This window comes from Coenobita brevimanus, chromosome 55 (genome assembly GCF_032717465.1).
Source record: "Coenobita brevimanus isolate Jiangsu-jjx chromosome 55, ASM3271746v2, whole genome shotgun sequence".
NCBI classification, from domain to species: domain Eukaryota; kingdom Metazoa; phylum Arthropoda; class Malacostraca; order Decapoda; family Coenobitidae; genus Coenobita; species Coenobita brevimanus.
The window spans coordinates 54,516,959-54,536,510 of NC_137008.1; the positions used below are offsets into that span (position 1 = coordinate 54,516,959).

Below are 19,552 nucleotides of genomic sequence, written 5' to 3' on the forward strand. Positions count from 1 at the left end.
GAGAAGTGTTAATATTGGGGGTGGGGTTATGAGAGGTAGACCGAGAAAGACATGGGACGAGGTCATTAAGTGTGACCTTAGGGTTAAGGGACTGAACAGGGAGGCTGCAATGGATCGTGCAGCGTGGAGAGCCGCCATTAGGTGACCAAGGCCGACACATGCAAGCATGTTGGAGCCTTTAAAAACGAAAACGAAACAGAAGGACTGAAAGGCAACCTCCTGGAGTGGATGAGAGACTTCTTGAGAGACAGACAAATGAGGATATTAATAAAGGACAAGATCTCTGGATGGAGGGAAGTAACAAGCAGAGTCCCACCGGGCTTGATGTTAGCGCCAGTAATGTTCCTGATTTACATAAATGATATGGTAGAGGGAATGAACAGTTGTGCAAGTCTGTTTGCTGATGATGCAAAGAACTTGAGGAGAGTAGAAGTTGAGGAAGACTGTAAAATGCTACAGGAAGGCCTGGATAGGATTCATGATTGGAGCTGGTTGTGGGAAATGAAATTTAATGCAAAAAAATTTTTAAATATTGGAAATGAGTAAAAGTATCAAGAGGCCATCACTGAATTACATGATGGGTAATGAACCAATCACAATAGCAAGAGAAGAGAAAGATTTGGGAGTGCTGGTCCAGGACAGTTTGTCACCGGAAAAATACATTAACAAGACAGTTAAGGAGATGTACAATCTCTTGACTAACGTAAGGGTGGCATTCCATTACATGGATGAAGAGATGATGAACAAATTGATAGCGGCCATGATCCGCCCCATGTTGGAATATGCGGCAGTAGTGCGGTCTCCACACAAAAAGATATAAACAACCTAGAGAGAATACAAAGCACAGCAACCAAGACGGTCCCCAGCCTAGCAGATCTGTCGTACGGAGAGAGGCTGGAAAAGCTGGATTTGCCTTCCCTAGAAGAAAGGAATGAGAGGTGCGACATGATTGCAGTGTTCAGGACCATGATGGGAGTAGATAAAGTTGACAGAAAAGACCTGTTTGTATGGGATGAGAGTAACAAGAGGGCATGGAATGAAACTGAAAAAGCCAAGTTGCTTGAAGGATATCAAGAAATATAGCTTTCTATATAAATGCAATGACCTGTGGAATAGCCTGGACAAAGAGACTGTCCGGCCTACAAACTTAAATGAGTTCAAAGCAAAATTTGACCTATCGAGAAAAAGAGATTGGACCCCACGAGCGTAGCTCATTTCCTGTATATTACAACTGGGTAAACACACACACACACACACACACACACACCAAAAGAATAAAGCCACTCAAAATTTTTCCATATCCAGTGACATGTTTTACTAATTCTTGCTACCTCCAGACAATTTTATTTCATTCTGAGACCTTTTGTAGTAAAGGCCTTATCTAAAACCTCAAATTGGAAAGGAGTTGACTGTCATCATCTGGAGGTAGGAAGAATAATTAAATAAATGAATTGAGGGAATTAGAAAATGTCATTTTACTTAATGGTTAAGTTTCTGCAAACATGCAATTCCATACCTCAACAAATTTATATGTGGTGAAAGCGATGAAAGTTCTCGTACTGAAGTATCAACAATTATAATAACCATTACTCTACCCTAATTTTCCATATTCACAGGGAGTAAGGAGACCCAAAGTTTTGCTCTTACTATTGCAATGAGGATAAACTTTCACAAAAGGGAACCAAAAATAAAAATCACCCCACCTGAGCTGCAGGATACCACCATACTTGCAAATCAAGTGTAAAGCATTGAAGCTAATGCTCCATTAGGACAGGAGAAGGTGGTCATTCTGTACTGTTATTAGCTTTTACCAAAACTTCAGTGTCAGTATTCAGAATAAGGAACACAGGAAATTACATTTGCTTTGTCAAGGAAATTTTATTACCAGCTAAGTTAATTCCTAATTTAATTACCTACTTCTGATATACAAATGGTGTTGGTAAACTTGAAAAATCCCAAAAGTACAATGATGAGCAAATTTCTCATATCGGACTGTATGGCCTTTATAAACTTCCACTTCCCGTCCAAAAAATAAACATTCATAATCATCATCATCATCATCATCACCATCATCCACACCTCCTTTCCTACCCTAGGGCAGGGAGAGGAGTAGCAATGTTCAGACAGCCCAAATTTGCCCAGTCCAATGGGTCACATGTCCATTCACTCATCATTCAAGCCCTAGGAATCCTGGCTCTATCGGATACGCCAAAAACATTCGCCAAGATCTGTAGCTTCACGTAAACATATCCAACTGAGTCAATAAGGACACTGCCATGTTGAAAAGGGTTGCCAAATCCTTGATCATCCACTTCTCCTCACAACATTCATCCAGTCAGTCCAATCTCTTGTCAGTTCCCTAGCCTCACCAACTTCCACACCTCTCTTCCTCACACTCATCCACCATATCTCTCCACCTTCTCCTTGGCTACCTCGCCTCCTTCCTCCTTCAAAATCGCTCAGATATACCTTTTTCACCACTCTATGGTTATTCATTCTCTCCACATGACCATACCATCTCAGTATGCTCTCTTCAATTCTGGTGTCCATAGACTTACTCACTCTACATCTTTCACAAATCTCATTATTTTGTATCCTACCCACCCTCTGAACATTCCTCAGCAGTCCCAACTTCATTGCTCTTACTCTTGACTTTTCGTTTTCATGCCACACCATAGTCTCACATCCATATGTTAAAGTTGGCACTAACACTCATTCATGTATGCCTTGTGCAGCTGCAACACTCAGGCCTCTGATTCTTATCAAGGCCTTCCTTGCACCAGCTACTTTTCTTCCTTTGTCACTCTACTTTCAACTTCTTTAGCACATCTTCCTCTCTATTCTATCACTGTACCCAGGTATTTGAACTATCTCACCAATTCCAGTCTCTCTCCATTCACTGTAACATCACACTGGGAGTTACCTTCTCTCTCAATAACCATCACTTTACTCATTTCTATATTTACTCTCAAGGCACGATGCCCACATACATCAGCAAGACTCTGCACTAGCCTATCAAACTCTCGTCCGGTACTTACAAGCAGCACTGCATCATCAGCATACAACAAATTTGAGATATTCCATACATCACCATTCATTACCAATGCCATCCCTCTCTCCATTACTTGTGTTTTTACTTCTCTCATCACCCCATCGACATATATACTGAACATAATAATACAGCAATAATATAACAATTTCACTCAGACAGCAGGGCCTTTATTAAACAACTCCCCATTACCACACACACACAAAAATAATAATAATAAAAAATTAAAAAAATAATAATACAAAAATACTCACCTTGCTGCGAACAAGAGCCTGTGTGTCATGGAGATGTTCTTCTAGGTGATCTAGGCACTGGTCTCGCAACTCTCGGTTCTTGCCTTCCAGATCATCACTACTCACTACGTGAAGAACCACTGACCCCAGAACCGACAGCACACATGTACGCATGAAGTATGCCTGCACCACCATGCCATACACAAATTATACAACAGCAAAGACTGTCGACATCATCTCCCAAGTGTAATGTTCTTACTAATACTTCAGATTAACAATAATAGCTTCTGCCATAATACCCCCTTCAAGGCAATGAGATCTGAGGATAAGCTGTTGTTGTCCACAGCATTCAAGGGTAGCAGACAGAACTATGTCCTTGGTAGCATTCCATAATAAATAAATAAATAATAATAATAATAATAATACAGTAGTAGTAGTAGTCATAATAATAATAATAATAATAATAATAATAATACAGTAGTAGTAGTAGTAGTAGTAGTCATAATAATAATAATTAATAATAATTTCATTCATTCATCATCTAATCCTGTGCTTCCCCATGGGGAGAGTAGGAGCCCAGGGCTAGGCAAGTTGGTCCTGACATTTAAGATGAGTGACCAGCCACCACTTATCCCTGAGTGGCATTATGTGAGCAATAAACCCCAACAACCCCTCAAATATAAACCTGCCAAGGCTCAACCCAATAGGGGCGCCTTAATTACCCACTAAACCACCAGGTGCCATAATTAGGTTACATGATTACCACCCAGTATAGTAAATGGTTTCCTGGTGTATGGGAAACCATTTGGGTTATCACTCAGTGTAGAGTCACCAGTAGGCACAAGAAAGAATGAAGGAAAGAAAGACAGAAGAGGATGGAAGGAAAGATGGAGGGAAAAGAGGAAACGGTAGTCAACCTCACTAATAATAATAACAATAACTTACCTATAAGAACTTTGACCCTATGCTCATAAGACAAGGCTATCACTTCTCATGTCTAAAATGACAAACTATAGCACATACTTAGTTTCAGATATATAACGCTGCATATAAAAGCTGTGCTAATGTAGGTACAGTATATGTATCATTAATTAAATGAACAGGAATAAGTCTTTCCAAAGAATCAATAATTAACAAGAGCATTTTCTTATAACATTTCATCCAATTACTCTCAAACTTTCTCTCCTCATGATGAAACAAAATTCAGTCTATGATTACCCAACACCTTATCAACACTTTTCATGCCCAAGCATCATCATTACAATACACACATTACAGTGTCTCTTGCAAATCTTTCTGTCTCTCTATCTATCTATAGCCCGACGCCCTAATCCCGCAAAGGGTGGCTGCAGACAAAACGCCTCCAAGTCGCTCTGTCATCCACCATTTGACTACCCATCCCCCAACTCACTCCCCCCTCCATCATATACCTCTCAACTCCATCCCTCCACCTCATCCTCAGTCTTCCCCTCCTTCTCCCTCCCTCCACCACACCTACATACACCCACTTAGTCAGTCTTTCATTCTCCATTCTCTCCACATGTCCAAACCACCTCAGTGTATTTCTCCTAATCTTCTCAACCACATCCACATCCACCCCACAACGTTCCTTCACTTCTTCATTCGTCAACCTGTCCCTCCATGTCACTCCACATGCTCCTCTCAAGAAACTCATTGCCACTGCTCTCACTCTTGACTTGTTCCCCTCTAGCAAGGTCCATGCCTCGCTTCCATACGTCAGGGTAGGGATCACAATATTATCATGCAGTGACTTCTTAATTTCCATACTCACCTCCCTATTTCTCATCACTGCTTTCAGTGAACCAACAACCTTCCTTCCCTGCTGTACTCTTTCACGCACTTCATTCCCCAAAGTTCTATCCTTACTCATCACACTACCCAAGTACTTGAATGCACTCACATTCTCCATATCCTTGCCATCCAACCTCACGGTGCATTCTGTGACTTCATTCTTCTCAAACACCATAACTTTACTCTTGTTTACGTTAACTTTCAGATTCCTCTTCCTACACACTGTCCCAAATTTATTCACCAACCCTTGCAACTCCCATTCATGTTCACTCAACAACATTGTATCATCAGCAAACAACACCACCGGACTCTTCCAAATCTCACCCTCATTCATTAGAGCCACCCCCACATCCACTGCCCTACCTTGCACCTCCTTTACAACCCCATCCATGTATACATGAAACAGCCATGGAGACATCAGACAAATCTTTCTCACCATACTCAAATTACTGCACTCATATCTGCAGCCTTTTTCATCTTTCACTGTCCATGTTTTAATTCTGTACAGCATTTTTTTTTTTTTTTTTTTTTTTTTTTTAAGTACATGACTCTACAGTACAATTTTGTGCTAGAGTTCCATTGGTATCCATTAGGCTGAATGATTTGTTTCACTTGATTTATAGTGGCATTAGGATGGAAAACACTGTGATACGAGTATTTTGGCATATACTTCTGACTTATCATAATAATGAATACTTGTAGCTAAGTTTCAAGAACGTACATGAGCACAAATCATGAAAGCACTGTACACTACCTCTTCATGCAAGAAGTTGATGAGAAGACTGAGAGATGGCATGACTACTTTTGGGCACTTGTCTGCCACTTCGATGAGGAACTGTGAAAAATTGCGAAGCCCTGAGCTATCTTTCATCAGGTCCCTCATGTCTGCTTTGGCGATTTCTCTGATCATGTCAGATAAAACTGATGCTACGTTGTAAGTTTCAGTAAGAAGAATAATTCCCTGGGCAGCTGGGGTGACCATGTGTTGGAAATGTTGAAGCAACTGTTGGTGAAAATACAGGGTTCCTGATAATTACTATGACATTAATAATAATTATACTATTGTAATAATTATACTACTGTACAACCACACTTTGTGGCAGGTGGTGGCGACCATCATCCACTCACCAGATGTAGTGCTGCCTACTTCTTCCTTAGCCTTTATTTTTCTTTTTTGTGCCTGCCCTCCTCTCTTCCTAATTCTCCCATCTTTCTTGTCACTTCTTATTGCTTTTCTTTCCTTTACAGATGGCTTTACATTGAGTGACAAGCCAAATGGTTTCCTGTAAGCCTAGAAACCATTTACAAAGCTGGGTGGTAACCATATAACCAAACCATATACAGTATGTTCCTTACGTGTCAGCAAGTGGGTTGGTGGAGGGTTAGTGCCCCTCCAAAAAGAAATAACTCAAAGTCGAATGGCCACCCCTTACGGGATTGTTGCATCTGGCAAATAGACAGATAGATAGATAGACAACCACATTCATGTCCACTGAAAAAAAAAAAAATTAAATTAAAAAAAAAATAAATAAATAAATACAGGGATGAAGGGAAATCCAGAATGGGGGAAAGTATAAAAGCAGAACTGTAATAAGAGGTGTCTACTTAAATGGGTTAGCCACATAATTTAATCATCATCTGTCATCAGCCTAACTCTCTTTTGCACTTTTATGGGGTGGGATATACAGTATATGTGCACATGAATGCATGCACACACACACACACACACACACACACACACACACACAAAACGATATGGGTGATGAACTATTTATCTATATCCAGTGATCCCTTGGTCATAGTGCACTTGGTTGTAAGAGTTTTTGTTATCACTGCTGGGTGAAAATATGCACTCCTGCCTTTATCACACAATTTTTGGTTAAAAAACATTGTTACTGTGCACCTGAGCTGGTTTCTGTCAGCAATGATGATGCCAAATCTATGGTTTCTGATGGCGTTGAAGGATTCAAGGATGAGGCCATACTCAAGGGAATAATCCCAGGTGGTGAAGACCACTAACTAAATGGTGATGGCCTCGGAAGTTACAGGAGTGTGTTTAGTTACTTTTTTGACAAGTTTTATTATATATGAATGCATTGTTCCACATGGCTGTCTGGAGACCATGACTGTAAATGGTGATGCCTTGGAAAGAGGAAAATACTGAGGCATAAGACTTTTGGACTATATAATGAATGTAATGGATAAGAATTCAAAAAGGTATGATAAGGGAAGGAGTGAATATTGATGTGATGCAGTTTGGGTTTATGCCAAGCATTGTCTGACAGTGTCACGAAAAATATATGGGAAAGTAATAGGAGCTGTACATTGTTTACATTGATTTGGTGAAGGACTTGGACAGAGTTCCTAGGAAGACGATGAAGTGGCCAAAGCTTGGTATCAAGTAGTGGCTGGTTAGAGTGTTCATGGCTTTGTATGTGGTTGCTCGCACACAGGTGTGAGTGAACGGAGATTTTAGTGATGAGTTTTCCATGAATGTTGGCATGCATAAGGGGTCAGCCTTGGGCCCATTATTGTTTGTCATGGTGCTTGAAACTTTCATGTGACTTAAGAAATGGACTTCCATGGGAGATGTATGCTGCTGACTTGGTGTTGCAGAGAATAAGACAGAGGCAGAGGAAAGATTTAGGAAATGGAGAGATGGAATGGGGCACAAGGGTTTCAGAGTAAATGCAGATAAAACAAAAGTGATGTTTTCTATAGCTGGTGATGGATCAGTCAAAGCAGAGGAAGTATGGGCCATATGCAGTTTGCCACAAGGGTGTGGGAAGTTACTCCATCTTGTGCAGTGACTGTGATAAGTGGGTGAATAAGAGATATAATGGTGTTTGAGGTAAACTGCAAAATAATGTTGAGTTTGTGTGAGTGGCATGTTGGGGAAAGGACTGATCTTACTGGAGTCTCTTGAGTGTGTGTGGAGGAGTTTTATTTGGGGAACATATTATCTGCTGAAGGTGGGGCTGGAGCTAACTGTGGGGTAAGAGTAAGGAGTGACTGGAGGATGTTCGAGAAGTTGTTTCCTCTCCTGACAATGAGAGGGCTCTCCTTTCGTGCATAGCTGTAAGGTCGTGAAACCTGGGCAGTAGAGGAAGAGGATATTCGTAGGCTTAAACAAATAGATATGACAATGATTAGAGGGATGTGTCGTGTGCCCTTGAATGTAAGGCCTCAGGGGGCTAAGATTACAATCAAAGAGCTGAAAGGAAAGATGGAACTGAAATGTATTGGTGCTGTGATGTGGACAAGTCGACTGAGATGACTTGGGCATGTTGTTAGGACGAAGGATGACAGATGGGTATGGAAGATGAGAAGTGTGAACGTCAAAGGTTGCAAGAAGCAGGCTGAAGAAAGACCTGGGACAAGGTCATAGAGTGTGGCCTCAGGAATAAGGGACTGTATAGGGAGGCTGTCAGACAATGGGGAGCAGAGTCACCTTTAGGTGACAAATGCTAACACAAGCAAATATGTGGAGCCTTTATAAATACTGTAATAGAATACGATACGATATACATACACATATTATATATACAGTATGTATATACAGGCGGTCCCCAAGTTACGACTGGTAGACTTAAGCTTTTCTGACTTTACTATGGTGAAATAGCAATACACATTCAATAGAAACTGTACTTCGAATTTTAGATCTTGATCTTTTCAAAGGCTAGCGACAGGTGGGACAAGACTCTCTCCTGATACCGAGATGCGGCAGCGAACCCTATCTCCCAGTCTGCCCCATGGTCGCTAAAGTATAAAACTGATCCTCTACAGTGTTCTGTGTTGCCAGCATTTTTTTGGATACCCCCTGCATCTACGTTGTGTTCTGTGCATCCATCATCTTTATGAAGCAACCATCTGTCTATCCTGGTACTGGTGAGAAGAGGAAAGCAATCACTCTCGAGATGAAACTCAAGATAATTGCCCAGCATGAAGACTGCAAGCCCGTAATGGGCATCACACATTAACTTGGACCTTTGCAATCGACGATCTCGCTACAGTACAGTAGTTCCTCATTTATCCAGACGTGTTCCGTATCTGGATGCTGGACCTTGGCTCTATTAGCCACTATCCAACTTTACTTGCTATTACCCGGATGTAGAAGTGCCCGAGAACTTCTGCCAGCCAGCCAACACACTTGAAAACAGTGCTAAAATTGGGAGGGGTACTGTACATACAGTGGTGTATAGGTAGGGTGTTCTTTGGTTTTAATATTTTTTCTTTTTTTCATGGTTTTCTTGGTGTTTAGCATTACTCTGGATACTTGCTGTGTGTGTTTTGATGTTTAAATACAGTATGCCGGAATGACCGGAAAACACTGCCAAATTAGACCCATCATGAATTCTAGTTCATGGTCTTACCCACCAGGTGTCCACAGCGAAGCTTCCGGACAGAAAATTGAAAATGTGGAGAACTCGAAATATCCATATACAGTACAGTAATCCCCATAATATCCGGACGCCCAATTTCCGGACATCCCCACTTACTGGACATTTTCGTCCCGGGATCCAATATTCCCAAAATGGACCAAAAATTGCAAAAATTTTGAAAAAATCTGACTTTTTTCCTACCCGTAATTTGAAATTGCTGCGTGGCGCTGAACAGCTGTTACACCATGGACCCTTCACCCCTTCCTTCCTCCCCCCTCCCCCTCCCCTGCCAGGGTTGCCATTTGGTATTTTTCATTACCAAATGTGGGCCAATTTGGTAATGAAAAATTCGTCTGGTAATGAATCAGAATAATACAATACCAAACGGATTTTTCACAAGTATGAGGATACACAGGATGGAGATGGTGGATTGTTTGCTCTCTCTGATTAATTTTGTAGCCTATATAGCGCGACAATAATCAACATGCTGTTAATTATAAGAGTCTATCTATTGCCAGACGCCTCAATCCCGTTTGGGGTGGCCACAAACAAATCGCCTCCAAGTCGCCCTGTCCCCCGCCATTTCACTGCCCTGCTCCCAACTCACACCCCCCTCTCTCATATACCTCTCCACCCCATCCCTCCATCTCATCCTCGGCCTCCCCCTCCCTCTTCCCCCCTCCACCTCACTCACATACACTCTCTTCGTCAGTCTTTCACCCTCCATCCTCTCCACATGGCCAAACCACCTCAGTGTGTTCCTCATAACGCTTCCTATCACATCCACATCCACACCACAACGCTCCTTTATATCCTCATTCGTCAGCCTGTCTCTCCACATGACTCCACAGGCTCCTCTTAAATAACTCATTTCCACTGCTCTCACTCTTGACTTGTGTCCTTCCAACAATGTCCAAGCTTCACTACCGTACGTTAGAGTTGGTATCACAATACTGTCATGTAGTAACTTTTTCACTTCCATGCTCACTTCCCTGTTTCTTATCACTGCTTTCAAGGAACCAGCAACCTTTCTTCCCTGCTGTACCCTTTCAAGCACTTCACCCTCCAAACCTCCATCCTTACTCATCACACTACCCAAATACTTAAACGTACTCACATTTTCCAATTCCTCACCATCCAACCTCGCTGTACATTCACTAACTTCACCTCTCTCAAAGACCATCACTTTACTCTTCCCTACATTCACCTTTAGATTCTGTTTCTTACACACTCTCTCAAACTCATCCACCAAGCCTTGCAGCTCCCCTTCATCTTCACTCAACAACACAGTATCATCTGCAAACAACAGTACAGGGAGTTTCCAAACACTATCCTCTCTCACCAGGGCCACTCCAACATCCACTACCCTACCCTGTACCTCTTTTATTACCCCATCCATGTACAGATTGAACAACCATGGAGACATGACACATCCCTGTTTCAACCCAACTTTCAAAGAGAAAAATTCACTTAGTTCACCATCCACACGCACTGCAGCCTTCGCACCATCGTACATACTCTTCACAGCATTCAACAATTTCCCATCTACTCCATATATTCTTAACACTTTCCACAATCCTTGTCTATCCACCCTGTCATATGCTTTCTCCAAATCCATGAAAGCCGCATACAACTTCTTTCCCTTCTCTAGAAACTTTTCCACTAAAGATCTAAGAATGAATATCTGATCTACACAACCTCTTCCCTTCCTAAAGCCTCCCTGTTCTTCTCCAACTAATTTCTCTGTTCTTTCTCTAACTCTGTCTATAAGTATCCTACCATACACTTTTCCTATTATACTAAGAAGACAAATGCCCCTATGATTACCACACACTTCTTTTTCCCCTTTTCCTTTGTACAAGGGAATAATTATACCTGACTTCCAATCCTCCGGGACTCTACCTTCCTCCCAGGCCAATCTGCACATCTTCCACATCCATTCTACTACTATCTCTCCCCCATGCTTCAGCATTTCACCACACACTCCATCAATTCCTGGGGCTTTCCCCGATTTAACTTTCTTCATTGCTTCCACAACTTCTATCCTACTGATTTCTTCCTGTCTTCTCACCTCCCTCCTTCTCCCAGCCATTCCCCAGCCACTTATACTCGCATTACTTCCATCCTCTACGTTCAACAATTCCTTAAAGTGTTCTCTCCATCTGCTCACTTTTTCTCCCTTCTCCACTAGTAATCTACCATTTTTATCTTTCACTCCCCTGCTAACTTCACTTCCACCCTGTCTTACTCTTTTCACTTCTCTCCAGAACATTTTCTTACAGTCCCTCCATTTTACACTCAAATTCCTTCCATATGTATTTCCACTTGTATATATAATTAGTGAAGAACAGATGCTAGCTTTATGAATTTGGTAATGAAAAGTTAAATTTGGTAATGAAAATTGAGGAGTTTGGTAATGTGGCCGTTGCGATCTGGCAACTCTGTTACCCCATCAACAGTCATAGCCTAACTCCGATCGAGAGCAGATGTTTATCGCAATGCAAGCCACATGTTCTCGTTTTTTGTGAATAACCAGTGAATAATCTGCAATACCTCGCCACTAGAACACACGGGAATTTACAGTGTTGTGCAGTATTAAGAAATTAGAATTTAGAGTGCCAAGGATTAACTGTGGAGTGCAAACTGGTGGCTGAAACCAGTCCAGAAGCCAGGGACTTATTGTAAGTACCCAGAATGTTTAATATTGTATAAACTCACCTCTAAAACCTCATTCTCTGGTTCTTTTGCATTTATTTCAGTCTTTTATGTCCCTTATTGGTGTGATTTGGGTCTTAAAAAGGTGCTATGCATGTCCAGAGGGAGTTGTTTACAGGGCAGGTGTTTTTCTGAGTTAGGGTCCATAAGTACAAGTCCAGGAGGCTGGGGCCCACTATCCGGACAGGACCACATTCCGGACGTGCCTTTGGCTCTATTATATCGGATATTGGAGGGATTACTGTATATGTATATACTGTACTGTATTTCTACATATTTCTGACAAACGTATTTTTCTCATTTATTTTCCCACTCACTTGATGCAGTGCTGCCTACTTCTTCCTTAGCCTTCATCATTCTTTTTCTGTGCCTGCCCTCCTCTCTTCCTGTTTCTCCCATCTTTCCTGTCACTTCTTAATGCATTTCTTTCCTTTACAGGTGGCTTTACATTGAGTGACAAGCCAAATGGTTTCCTGTAAGCCAGGAAACCATTTACCATGCTGGGTGGTAACCATATAACCACACACTGAGTGACAAGCCAAGTGGCTTCCTGTAAGCCAGGAAACCATTTACAACGCTGGGTGGTAACCATATAACCAAACCATACCTGTTCCCTACATGTCAACAAGTGGGCTGGTGGAGGGTTAGTGCCCCTCCTTGTAAAACAAATAACTCAAAGTCAAATGGCTACCCCTTACAGGAGTATGGCATCTGGCAATAGATCATGGGCATACCTAGAGCTTTAGGGGCCCTGTGGGCTAGGTTCTTTTCGGGGCCCCCCTCCCAGCAAAGAATCCAGCCCCCCTCATGCTCAAAACTTATCTAATACCTCAGCCGGGATTGTGAGGATGATAATTATACATATTTTTAAATATTAATAAACAAGCTTATAAATTTTTAAGGCTTTGGGGGGTCCCCTCTCAATTGGGGGCCCGGGGGGCAGTTTCAAACAGCCCCCCCCCCCGCCCCACCCTCAGGTACACCACTGCAATAGATAGATACATAGACAGATAACATGTAATATATACGCAGGACTGTACGATACCTGCAAGTGCCACTTTGCCCTTGTGTTCATTTTTGAGCGCATTCATTCGGTACATAACTTCACTAATTTTTCTTTAAGTCCAGCAGCAGCATTCAGTGAATTCGTCCAAGTATTTCATTGCAGCACGTTCCATTACACGGCAGTCATCTCCTAATCTTAGTAACACCGTGTGTAGTATCTCGCACTTATACCGAAATATGTTTCCAGGCTTGAACAATAACAAAACCAGCCCAGCTGACCGACCCCCAGTGTCGTCTGCACAGAGACGTGCTGGATTTACTGCTGAAAGTATCGGCATGTTATCTCAAGTATTGTGCCATTTATCAACAACATTTTATGAAATACATGTGTCGGGAATATGGTTGGATGTCTTACTGACCTATAGGTAATTACAGGTCAACATATATATATATATATATATATATATATATATATATATATATTTAACCCATTGGAGTCCGGTATCCGGAATATTGGACAGAACTGGGATTTTTCAAGTCTTTATAAAGTAGGGAACCCCCAGGTAGGGACCTATGAGCTTCATGACTATGAGCCGAAAGGCGAAGGGCGGTACACTCAGTACCCACCCAGTGCCATGCCTCGCCCAGCACCCCGGGGATCCAATGGGTTAATGACCGGCAAACCTATCACTCTCTTTAACCCATTGCAGCCTGGTGTCCGGAATATTGGACAGAACTGGGATTTTTCCAAGTCTTTATAAAGTAAGGAACCCCTGGGTAGGGACCTATGAGCTTCACGACTAAGAGCCGATAGGCGGAGGGCGGTACGCTCAGTACCCACCCAGTGCCATGCCTCACCCAGCACCCCTGGGATCAAATGGGATATATAATCTTACAGACAGATTGTGAAATCAGCCATTTTGTGAACTGAGGTTGGTTTAAGTTTATTGAGGTTAGGTTGATCTAAGATAAAGTTAGGTTAATTTAGGCTGAAGAGAATGGAATGGTAACTTCCAGCGTAAAGCCCCTGTCACACATATGCGACTCAAGGCCCGACCGCAGTGCAACTCAAGGTCGTAGCGGCTTTTGTCATCGGTCGTCCCTTGATTCTCCGACAAAGCCCGGACTCTGGAGGGCGGTCGTGAGCCTCTTGGATGACTCCTCGAGCCTCACAAATTTTTAAAGCGTGCGTTAAAAAATCGTGGCTGTCACATGACTTGCCAAAAGTCAGGTCACAGTTGCTACGTAGTTGGGAGTGTCATATGTTGGTTGTGAAGCAGTCTTAGCTCAATTGGATGCGTCGTGATACGGTCGCTGCATGTTGTGATGCTATCGCTGACAAAAAATCTGTTATGAATGCGTGTACCTCATCAACTGACTAGACACAGGAGAGGTCCATGGTGATGCGCTGGGTGTCATTGGTGATCTAGGTAAGATGCCCCGCCCCACACTGGGTGTCATTGGTGGTTCAGGTGTGATGCCCCGCCCCACGCTGGGTGTCACCGGTGGTCTAGGTGTGATGCCCTGCCCCTCACTGGATGTCATTGGTGGTCTAGATGTGACACCCCGCCCCATGGGTCGGTCGTGGGGGGAAGTGGGGGTATTGTGGGGGGGTTGGGGTGCATTTCCCAATCGCGTCACGCAGTCGTCTTGTGTTCGAGGCAGTCGTATCACGGTCGTGGCTGATATATATACATATACTGTATATATATATATATATATATATATATTGTACACACATATATATATATATATATATATATATATATATACATATATATATTGTACATATATATATATATATATTGTACATATATATATATATATATATATATATATATATATATATATATATATATATTGTATATATATATATATATATATATATATATATATATATTGTACATATATATATATATATATATATATATATATATATATATATATATACTGTACATATATATATATATATATATATATATATATTGTACATATATACAGTGCTCGTCAGAAGTATTCAGCGATGTCCGCCGGGCGCGCAATACTTATGGCCCAAAAAGAATCACCCATTTTTGGGGGTAAGAATTGAGCCACAAGTTTGAGCTCCGAGCATGACGTCACGGTAGCCTGAGGCCTTCTGACGCGCTGGTTGGTTCCCGCCTCAGTTGCCCACGGGCTGCCTGAGAGAGAGGAACTCCGCCGAGTGTCCCTCTCAAATTGCGCCATTTTTTACCGAGTGTCCCGCAGTGTTTTGGCCTTCAAAACTTTGTTATGGCACCTATCCGTGAAGTATCGAGTGAAATCATATCCCAGATCATTGCTCTAAAGGAGGCAGGCCACCAGACAAAGGAAATTAGTGAATTGGTTGGTGTGGGACGATCGACAGTGCGTCGTTGGTGTGCGCGGTTTCGGGAGGAAAACAGTGGTGAAGTTCCCACAAAGAAACCGAGGTCTGGTAGGCCTAGGAAAACTTCCCCAAGGTCTGTTAATGTTTTAAAACGTGCAGTGGAGTTTAATCCTTGTGTGAGTGCAAGGAAAATTAAGGAGAGCAACCCAGAAGTGTTTGGTGAGGTGTCAGTGAGAACAGTGTCTCGTAGGGTGCATGAGCTTGGTTACACAAGTCACAGGCCTGTGAAAAAGCCTCTTCTCTCTGGCAGCCAGAGAATTCGTAGGCTTGCCTTTGCTAATAAATATCTAAATTGGGGTGAGGAGCAATGGTTGTCAGTGTTGTGGTCTGATGAGGCAACGTTTAGTGTTACCTGTAACAGAGGAGCATGCAAAGGTAGTGACCCACTTGACCCACGGTATGTAGAAAGCACAGTTAAACATCCTGATTCACTCATGGTATGGGGTTGTTTTTCAGGGAAGGGTTTGGGGAAGCTTGTTGTACTTCCCAAGAACCTCAGAGTGAATCAGGATGTTTACCTGGAGCTTCTGTGTGATCATTTACCAGACTCCTTCGAGCTAACAGGTGCACGAGTGTTTCAGCAGGACGGTGCACCTGCTCACAAGGCCAAATCGGTCACCAATTGGCTTCGTGACTGCGAGGTATCATTCATGACAGACTGGCCAGGAAATAGCCCAGACCTCAACCCGATTGAAAACCTCTGGTACCTCGTAAAGAAGAGTCTCCAAGGGAAGGACGTGAGCTCTCTGCCTAAGCTGGAAGCCGCCATTCGTGACTCCTGGGACAAAATACCCCTCCAGCACCTCAGGAGCCTCGCCCTTTCACTTCCAAGACGTCTCAGGTCCGTGAAGAAACGTAAAGGCTACCCTACGAAGCACTAAAGGTAAATAAAATGCATTATTTATATGTTTTTTCAATGTTGAAAGGTTTGTTTCTCAGGAGGGACGCAGGGCGCCCCATACTTCTGACAAGCACTGTATATATATATATATATATATATATATATATATATATTGTACATATATATATATATATATATATATATATATATATATATAGATATATATACATATATATATATATACATACATACATGCATATCTATCTATTGCCAGACGCCTCAATCCCGTTCGGGTGGCCACAAACAAATCGCCTCCAAGTTGCCCTGTCCCCCGCCATTTCACTGCCCTGCTCCCAACTCACACCCCCCTCTCTCATATACCTCTCCACCCCATCCCTCCATCTCATCCTCGGCCTCCCCCTCCCTCTTCCCCCCTCCACCTCACTCACATACACTCTCTTCGTCAGTCTTTCACCCTCCATCCTCTCCACATGGCCAAACCACCTCAGTGTGTTCCTCATAACGCTTCCTATCACATCCACATCAACACCACAATGCTACTTTATATCCTCATTCGTCAGCCTGTCTTTCCATGTGACTCCACAGGCTCCTCTTAAATAACTCATTTCCACTGCTCTCACTCTTGACTTGTGTCCTTCCAACAACGTCCAAGCTTTACTTCCATACGTTAGAGTTGGTATCACAATACTGTCATGTAGTAACTTTTTCACTTCCATGCTCACTTCCCTGTTTTTTATCACTGCTTTCAAAGAACCAGCAACCTTTCTTCCCTGCTGTACTCTTTCAAGCACTTCACCCTCCAAACCTCCATCCTTACTCATCACACTACCAAAGTACTTAAACGTACTCACATTTTCCAATTCCTCACCATCCAACCTCAGTGTACATTCACTGACTTCACCTCTCTCAAAGACCATCACTTTACTCCTCCCTACATTCATCTTTAGATTCCATTTCTTACACACTCTCCCAAACTCATCCACCAAGCCTTGCAGCTCCCCTTCATCTTCACTCAACAACACAGTATTATCTGCTAACAACAGTACAGGGAGTTTCCAAACACTATCCTCTCTCACCAGGGCCACTCCAACATCCACTACCCTACCCTGTACCTCTTTTATTACCCCAACCATGTACAGATTGAACAACCATGGAGACATGACACATCCCTGTTTCAACCCAACTTTCAAAGAAAAAAATTCAATTAGTTCACCATCCACACGCACTGCAGCCTTCGCATCATCGTACATACTCTTCACAGCATTCAACAACTTCCCATCTACTCCATATATTCTTAACACTTTCCACAATCCTTGTCTATCCACCCTGTCATATGCTTTCTCCAAATCCACGAAAGCCGCATACAACTTCATTCCCTTCTCTAGAAACTTTTCCACTAAAGATCTAAGAATGAATATCTGATCTACACAACCTCTTCCCTTCCTAAAGCCTCCCTTTTCTTCTCCAACTAATTTCTCTGTTCTTTCTCTAACTCTGTCAATAAGTATCCTACCATACACTTTTCCTATTATACTAAGAAGACAAATGCCCCTATGGTTACCACACACTTCTTTTTCCCCTTTTCCTTTGTACAAGGGAATAATTATACCTGACTTCCAATCCTCCGGGACTCTACCTTCCTCCCAGGCCAACCTGCACATCTTCCACATCCATTCTACTACTATCTCTCCCCCATGCTTCAGCATTTCCCCACACACTCCATCAATTCCTGGGGCTTTCCCCGATTTAACTTTCTTCATTGCTTCCACAACTTCTATCCTACTGATTTCTTCCTGTCTTCTCACCTCCCTCCTTCTCTCAGCCATTCCCCAGCCACTTATACGCGCATTATTTTCATTCTCTACGTTCAACAATTCCTTGAAGTGTTCTCTCCATCTGCTTAATTTTTCTCCCTTCTCCACTAGTAATCTACCATTTTTATCTTTCACTCCCCTGCTAACTTCACTTCCACCCTGTCTTACTCTTTTCACCTCTTTCCAGAACATTTTCTTACAGTCCCTCCACTTTACACTCAAATTCCTTCCAAATTCCTCATCCACTCTCTTCTTACTCTCTCTTACTAATCTTTTCACCTCTCTCTTTCTTTCTACATATAACTCTCTCTTCCGTCTCTCAACTTCTTCCACGCCCCTATTTCTCATCCATTCATTGTATGCTTTCTTCTTTTGTGCCACAGCCTGTTTCATCTCTTTAGTCCACCACGCTGTTCCTTGCACTCCCCTCCGTCTTCTATTCCTTCCACACACCACATCACATGCTGCACATATTTCTTCTGTAAATATCCTACACACACCTTCCACGTCTCCCGTCTGCTCCAATTCATATTTGCCCAATCGTTCCTCCACTTCTCTCTTATACTCTGCCTTTTTCTCATCCTCTTGTAAGCTTTCCACTCTCCTTGCAACTACTCCTTCCTCTCATCTTTCCCTTCTTCTATTCCTCCATCTTACTTGAATTCTAATTCTGGCCACCACCAAGTAGTGGTCAGAAAGTCCACTCCCCCAACCTCTATAAACTCTTGCATCCATTACACATCTTCGCATCCTTTCATCCACACACACATAATCAATCATTGCCTTCCTTTCATTCAGTTCACCACCCACCCTTCTCATCACTCACCATGTATACCTGTGGATCATTTTATGCCTGAAGAGGGTATTGGCTATCACCAACCCCCTCCCAGCACGAACGTCCACTAACGCACTCCCATTCTCATCTATCTCAGCAGGCACACCCCACTCACCAACTACTCGTATTCCATCCACCTTCACATTCCCAACTTTACCATTCATATCACCAATCAAAAACACTCTCTCATTCCTTCCAAACTTTTCCATGCACACTTCTACATTTGTCCAGAACTCTTCTCTCACTCTTCTAGCACGATCTTGCGTTGGTGCATACACACAAACAATCGCCCACATTTGTATTCCAACTTTCAACTTTACCCACACAATCCTTGACCCAACTGATCCATACTGTCTTATGCTCCTCTTCCATCTTTTACTCACAACTATACATACTCCTTCCTTTGCCCTCTCATTCTCACCTACTCCTGCACATATA

The 19,552-nt window shown here is 42.5% G+C and overlaps 1 protein-coding gene across 1 annotated transcript in view; it reads right to left on the reverse strand.

Annotated features, from left to right (window-relative positions):
• Positions 1-19,552, reverse strand: part of Cap-D2 (CAP-D2 condensin subunit) — a 181,169-nt gene that overhangs the window by 130,582 nt on the left and 31,035 nt on the right. Inside the window, exons 7-8 of the mRNA XM_080273545.1 lie at positions 5,849-6,097; positions 3,304-3,465 (exon numbers count right to left, since the gene is read on the reverse strand). Coding sequence (XP_080129671.1) covers positions 3,304-3,465; positions 5,849-6,097 — 411 coding nt within the window. The remainder of the gene's footprint in view (positions 1-3,303; positions 3,466-5,848; positions 6,098-19,552) is intronic.